Raw genomic sequence first — 7,647 nt, forward strand, 5'->3', positions numbered from 1 at the left:
ATTCAATCTTTTACTAATTATTTTTGTTTTCTTTTTTGTTTTTTGTTTCTGTATATATATATATATATATATATATATATATGTAATGAGACAAGAAGTTCCAATAAATGATAGGCTCACCCATATAAAAAAGTTTCAACTAAGTACTAACAATAACAACAATAACAATATATAATACCCAAAAAGCAGACTTTTTCTAAAAACTTGAGAAACAAAGTGTTAAATTCAACACGGTTTTGTTATGCTCCCAACAAAGTACCCATTTATCATTCAACAATTTCAAGCCATTCCAGAGAAAAGCATCACAAAGCTCCACTCCATTCAGATATCAACAATATTCCCATTAGAACCATTTTAGTTGCTACAATACAGGAATCACACGGAGCTACAGAGAATGCGTTCACAATGAACTTCCACTGCATGGATGGACATCGACAACATCTGCAAAACCGATCACAGATCCTGCTTGGTCTTGCCGATTCTCGATCCACCCAGTTTTTATCTATAAAGCTGTGAAACGGATCTTGGACATGTGGGTTCGATGCAGACGTGAGAAAATCAGGTAAATGAGTATCGGTCGGATTCGTAAGCTAGAAACCAGGTGATCGGAGACCTGGACCTTCAGTCCACTAGACAATCCAGGTTTGCAAGCTGCCATCCATCAGCTTGTCTGTATCTTCATAGTTTTGAACAATCCACGACGACTTGCTACTCTGCAACTCTTCGAACTGCAGGGTCGACATTGATGGTGAAGTACCGCACTTGCACGAACAAATTAAGAATCCTTGAACATCTTGCTAGACTTATTAACGTCGGTGGACCAGTCACGACGATTAGCTGCTTGCTCGAGAGTTATAACTCCTGGTGGATCTCGAACTGTCATCTGTGATAGGTTGTGGATCAAATCTCAGATTCGAGATTTTTGTGGTTTTTGTTGGTTTTTTGTTTGTTTGTTTGTTTGTTTGTTTGTTTTTTTTTTTTTTTTTTTGGGTAACCTTCTGCCTGTGTGAGGTGAAGACCAAAGCAGCTTGTTCCTGTTTAAATCCGCCCTCGTTCGTCCGGCTTCAAATCCGCATCAATTTGGACGTACATGGTCGTTGAATCAACACTCGTGTTTAGCCGGACCGTTTCGATCTCGAAGCTCTTCAACTTCTTCGGCGTCCTTAGTGTTGCTGTGCGAGGATTCTCCAGGTCCTCTCTTATCATGGAACTGTCTTCCATGATGGGACGGTCGGGTGGTGATGTTGATCCGTGGTCAGGGGTGTGGTCGTTCAAGGAATGCTCCTCAGAGCTTCTCTTGTGACTCAGGTTGAAAAAGCCTGACGTGTGCGCCTTGAGTCTTTTTTTGGCATCCTTGTGCCAGGTTTGTAGGGCTCGACCGACACGGGTAGGCAAGACGGCCTGCTTGTAGTTGCTACCCATCTGAGAAACTAGCGTGAACAGTGGCAATGTGCTGAGGCTACAGAAGAGCTGCACCGCTAACCTGCATACATGGTGCACCGAATAAGTTGCCGTTTTCTGTGGATGTACTCAGCAAATAGTCGAATGGGACCACAACATAGTAAATCTATCCTCCGAATGGGCCTCAGAATAAGGAAACAAAATGCCACAAAGTTGTCGGTGACAGAACGGTACCCCAGTGAAAGGCGGATATACACCATCGACTTGTTCTTCTCCAAAAGGCATGAGTGCCATCCAAATGTCCACTGCAATGACCTCAAGGTTAGTTTCTTTCGGCACAACCCATTAGGAAGGGAATGCAACTTAAATCCATCAGTACAGTACACTATGGATGTGAATGTTTATAGCATTCACAAATCCTGGAAAGAGGGAATGACTATGATGCAGCCAGCTCTTACCAGGTACCAAAGAAAAGTCGCCAACTCAAACGCATTCTGGAAAAGGACGAGGTGCAAAACGGACAGGAGTAGCTGGGGACTTTTGAACCAGAACAGCTCATCTCGAGGTCTCAGCAGTGTACCGACATATGCGGCAGGCGCATGTGCGGCCTCCAACGCTAAAGTAGCAACCACGTACTGGAGCTTGGCCCCAATGACAAGAACCAACTGCTCAATCCAAGGTGAAAGAATTAGATGACAATGTGGTCACTATTGATATTCTCTGTCTCCACTACTTCGAAGTCAAGGTTGTAAACAATGGAAATCAAAACCATACACACAATAATGTCTCCAAAACTATCAAATGCAACAGTAGACATACTATTGTGAGTATGTTCAACCTAATATTCTAGGTGGAGTGACAAGGGTGTGCTTACAATGATTGGAATGAACGACGACCAGAAATACAAGTATACTCCGTGCACGTTGAAAAGCAAGAAAAGGATGACGAACGCCCACAACTTGGCGCTGCAAAAATGCCAAAACATCACCAATATGATGAGTGTTGTAAAGTTATAAAAATTGCAAGGGGTAGTTGTTTATAAATAAAAATAAAAAACGCAGGGTTGCCTTCACCTCAGTAATATTCAAGAACCAATCATCTCTACAACATTACCTTATTCCAACAATTTTTTGAAATTCGTCCTCCATAGACCGGATCATGTAGGCATCAAAGTCGTAGTCATCTGATAGGCGATGAGTCTGCAACGCAAAATTGATTGATTGATTATAGCTTCTTCTCTCAATTAGCCAACATCATTCAAATTGGCAGCTAATTTCAAAATGCACTTGAAAGTGGCAAGCATTGGAAGAGGAAAGTTGACAACACTCACGGTTGTAAAGCTTTGACGAAGAGTGATGTAGTCGGCACGTGGAATGTAGATTTGCTGGAAGAAGCAGATCTGAACACACAACAACACTAAGTAGGTTGGTTTGGTCTTGTAACCAGAAACTGAACTCTTAGCCTGTACCCAACTACAAAACCCTCTCAAGAGGTTCTAGATTGTGAAATAACTCACCACCCATACAAAGAGAAAGTTGGTGCTGCAGCAAGCGGCGGTGTGGTACTTTTGAAACGACGATTTACGCGTGAAAGTTATGCTGTTTGCGATATCTGCACCAGCACAATTTCAGAAAGAAATGAATTTGTTCGCTAGAGCTAAACAATCAACAGCTATCATGAAGCTCAGTTTCTAAATTCCTACATTAGCTGTACTTGAGGTCTCGGAGTCAGTCACCTTCCAAATTCACCACGTGAGCAGCATCCTGTGCTTCTCTCTCCCACCTCCTCCAACTGCGTACCTGCAAGGCTCTCATCGACGAGATCACTGAGCTCACGTTGCAGAAAAAGTTTTCCAGAAACTAAGCTAACATGAATCATTGTTGACCACAAAAAAATTGAATTGAATTGTACTAAATTAAATTTGAAAAAACTAGGTCGTTTCTGTGTCACTCGCACCTTCATGAGAGCGAGAAGCATGGTGAGGCAAGAATACCCCACATGAACACCAGCAAGAATGAATATGAAAATGTGCAGCTGATGAAGACTCGTTTCTGTAATGAAGGGCTCTTGACCCTATCACCAACAAAGAGAATGGATTAGTTGTTAGAAAAGAATACTTTATCTGTAAGAAAGCATCAACCAATGAGGGCGAAACGATTTGGTTACACGCACCCAAAACTTAAACTAAGGGAACTAGCTCAAAACGAGAAACTAAACCTCTTCAACAAGAAATTTCTCGCATGGAATTGGTGTGCGGAGACAAGAATTGGAAGGTCAAGGAATGTGTATGCACACCGGCGGACAGCCACCAATTCCTTTCTCTGCCAAAAGGCGACGTGCGTGTCCTTTGTCCACATTCGGTCGGTCGCCAATGTGGCATGGAGTCCAATTATTATACAGTGAGGAGCTGATACAGATTTTAGTGACTTGGCCCTGAAGCAGGGCCATCGCTAAGGAGATGAATCCCACCAGCATCAGCTCTGACAAAATGGTGCAAATGCGGCATGAGTACTTCTCCCTCAGCAACAAATAGAATGCTCATAGTGATACAAATTAAAGTCGAGGCACACTGTGTCGACTACAGCAACGTGCTCCCTAGTAGTCCAGAATCTAGGGGGCGAGAAAGCACTGTTTCCACTACTTGAAAAGCGAAGAGTTGCTTCTGAAGGACTCACCATCTTTTATCTTCATAAAGGCCGAAAATAGAGCCTTCCGTTTGGTTTTAGTCAAGAACTGCAATTACAAAGTAACACAAACCGTTAAGGAAGCTTTTTTAGGTTACAGCGCAGAGGAACATTACTCGAGTTTTTCTATGAGAAAAATGCATGAATCAGCTGTATTTTCGGAAGACGTCCAGTGGGATGTATGTGGAGATTTAGAGGCTCGTACATGACCGAGCCGATGCAACAGGCGCTCCACAATGTAAGAGATGACCACGAAGACAGTGGCCACAGCCGCGAGCGCCCAAGTTGGCGAGAATTCCAGCGACCTCTCACTCGCTTCTGCTGACACCATTTTGACAGCTCCTGTTCAAACCCACTCTCTGGCTCTTCTCTCTGCACCACTGTCGGTATTCCCCCAAACGCGAACTCCACACTCGTCCGACACCACAAAGAGGAAAAAAAAAACACTACAACATCCCTCTTACATAGGCAATGGAAACGGCTCTTCGAGGCCAAAAAAACGACCCCAGCTCAGCCCAAGAGAACACAGCCGCCCCTAAAAATCCGCTGTGCACAGTTACAACGTTACTAATCAGCTCACACACTTCCAGCCTCACTCCATCGTTTCCAACCGCAAAGCTACGATTTTGATTACTTATGCAGCTCCAGCTCTCACTCTCTCTACCTCTGTCTCTCGCTCTCTCTCTCTCTCTCTCTCTCTCGTAGACCAACCACTGTGATGATCATCAGATCACTACTCCGCATGTCTCTTGGCCGGACGCTGAACGCACCAACCCCTCGTTCTGAGCTACAGCTTCATTTGCCACGACGCAGGACATTAGAAGCGCGTGGACTCGAATCTCCCAGTACGAATACCGACCATAAGCGAAGCCCGTACTACCATAAGCCCCGGCGAACGCAACCAATTTCCTCACATACGCTGCAGCGTCACCAGCAGGAACAACTGCAACATCCAGTACACATCATCCCACAGAAAGACGTTAAACAAATCGTCAGAATCGTTACGGATACTGGCTAGCCTCAGGATACGGTGTGGGCAGGCGGCATCGCGGCTAATAAGATAACCCTAAGCCTGAGCCATGGAGCTGTATTGCGAGGCCCGAGGAGAAGCTGTGCAAGGAGCTGAACTACTAGCCCAGAGCATGCACCCCCTCTCACACAGTACAAGATGACTCATCCTAAAAATTATCATACTGCAGTTGATTCCACTGTACGTCTACTACTACATGACCTCATTCCTCACTTGTCACATAGTGGTTGAGATTATTGGTATGATTCCCCTGCTTTCTCTAAGACTCTGAGGTGCCCCATTCCATTTGTTTTATATCACAATTTTGTCAAACTTAGAAGGTTCTGTTGGATTTCCAGTACAATTGATTGGTAATGACCTTTGAAATGGGGGACGCCGAGGCTTCTGACCACTTGTTTTCAAGATCCACATATTTACTGATATTAGTAGTATGATTGGTTTTAAGTTGGTTGCAATTTTATTTAAGTTCATTTATCAGCGTTTGGTTTACAGAATACAGAGTTAAAGTCAAATAAAGTCGGGTTTAAATATTGTTGATATAAATAATTAAATTAAATTTAAAAATAATTAATTTAAATAATCCATTATTTCTAAATAATCAACATCAATACAAATTATTGAAGTAATAAAATTTAGACCAATAAAAGAAGAAAATAAAACAACTAGATGTTCAATGCATAATGAATCTTTAGAATATTAACATAGTATACCTAAAAAAAACCTCCACTAATTTAAATAACAATCTATATGATTGCCATGTTGGTGAGGAAAAATATCCAAGACACTTATCTCAATTTGTAATCCTGTGTAATTTTCAAATATATATGACTAAATGAAATATATGTATATATATATATATATAAGCATACATACATGATTTCCTCCTTGTATACAAATCTTTCAGAGATACTGTATTACCGACAGTTTCAATGTTTACAATACTGATTTCCTAGAGATTGTACTCGACAGCGGTACTCATTCACATCACAAGGTGAAGAAACAAGGTGATGAATAAAGTTGAGCAACATTTAGGAAAACGCTGCAACAGTGCCAAAAAGGCGGTAGATTTAGGTCAAAAGAATCCGAGGGGGTGGGGAATTTGGTCAACAGGACGAGATTGAAGGGCCAAAGTGAGATCCCAAGCCAACAGAGATGGTGACTCCCATGTTTTCCTCACCCCTTGCGGACCTGGCATAGCCGCCATGCCAGCTCATCCTCCTCCCTTATTGCCCGGCGCCTTCTCCGCAATGGGCAAACACAGGACCAATTTTTTCTCCTTCTAGGTCGCCACGTCAGCGGAGCCCCCCCCCTCTAATTCTTCTTCTCGTTGTCCACCGTGGCGGCCTTCACTAACCGCGTGGTAGGTACTGGTCCTTGGGTAGCAGGGACATCCACCCCCCTCCCTCGCACCCGTTGTTTCGCCCACGGCAACCGGTCCAGGATATTGATGTGAAACCGTGCGTTTGTCAAAAGGAAGGTCAAAAGGCCACGGCTACCGGTCCAGGGGAGTGTTAGTCAAAAGGAGAGGTTACAATAAAAGATATAAGTAAAATCATGTTTTCTGGCTAATATTTATAAAATCATCAAAAAATAATATAATAAAAATACAAATTTGGAACACACACAAACACACACACACACACATATATATATATCTTAAAAGAATTCTATAAACTTACAATTAGTCCATATATATATATATATATTGCAGATATGACTTGTTTACTAATAGATGTACTATACATATATATATATATATATATATATCTTAAAAGAATTCTATAAACTTACAATTAGTGCATATATATATATATATATATATTGCAGATATGACTTGTTTACTAATAGATGTACTATACATATATATATATATATATATATATATATCTTAAAAGAATTCTATAAACTTACAATTAGTGCATATATATATATATATATATATATATTGCAGATATGACTTGTTTACTAATAGATGTACTATACATATATATATATATATATATATATCTTAAAAGAATTCTATAAACTTACAATTAGTGCATATATATATATTTTGCAGATATGACTTGTTTACTAATAGATGTACTATACAAGATTACTATAAAAAATAATTTTTACAATAATAATTAAAGGATTATCAACCTTGTTTTATATATATATATATATATATATATATAGAATATGAAAAATCAATCAAATTAATCTTATAAAATTACAATTTAAGCAACGTTAATTTGATTATTGGTAAATTTTGAATCCATTTGTTGCAATTTTTCAATAGTGTTGTCTTTAAATTTCAAATTTAATGTTATAAGTTTTGAAAAAATCTTAAAAATTAAACCAATATTAGACATGTATAGATATTCAAATGATTCAAATTATACACATTCTTTAATCATGATAATTATATTTTATATTTTATTTTATATTATTCATACTTGCAAAATAACAAATAAGATGTATTTATATTAAACAATGTCTATGTAAGAAACTTCAAAGACTTCTAAAAATTCATTAAATTAATTGTTTGAA

At 39.9% G+C, this 7,647-nt stretch overlaps 1 protein-coding gene across 1 annotated transcript; it reads right to left on the minus strand.

The window, feature by feature from the left end:
* Positions 1-320: 320 nt before the first annotated feature.
* LOC112275255 (MLO-like protein 14) lies at positions 321-5,270 on the minus strand. Its single transcript, XM_024505475.3, has 12 exons — positions 4,291-5,270; positions 4,077-4,134; positions 3,697-3,881; positions 3,358-3,474; positions 3,137-3,200; positions 2,918-3,012; positions 2,732-2,800; positions 2,515-2,600; positions 2,276-2,366; positions 1,860-2,066; positions 1,636-1,706; positions 321-1,483 (listed from the first exon to the last, which is right to left on the minus strand). Exons 1-12 carry the CDS (start codon positions 4,414-4,416, stop codon positions 1,039-1,041), a joined length of 1,614 nt encoding a protein of 537 aa, XP_024361243.1. The 5' UTR covers positions 4,417-5,270; the 3' UTR covers positions 321-1,038.
* Positions 5,271-7,647: the final 2,377 nt, after the last annotated feature.

This window comes from Physcomitrium patens, chromosome 22 (assembly GCF_059467195.1).
Source record: "Physcomitrium patens ecotype Gransden chromosome 22, ASM5946719v1, whole genome shotgun sequence".
NCBI lineage: Eukaryota > Viridiplantae > Streptophyta > Bryopsida > Funariales > Funariaceae > Physcomitrium > Physcomitrium patens.

Coding starts and splice junctions, on each gene's coding strand:
- LOC112275255 (XM_024505475.3), bottom strand. CDS start 4,416: ATGGTGTCAGCAGAAGCGAGTGAGAGGTCGCTGGAATTCTCGCCAACT. Junction 2,801..2,917: donor ACTTTCTCTTTGTATGGGTG/GTGAGTTATTTC, acceptor TTGTGTGTTCAG/ATCTGCTTCTTCCAGCAAAT. Junction 2,601..2,731: donor TTCGTCAAAGCTTTACAACC/GTGAGTGTTGTC, acceptor TTTGCGTTGCAG/ACTCATCGCCTATCAGATGA.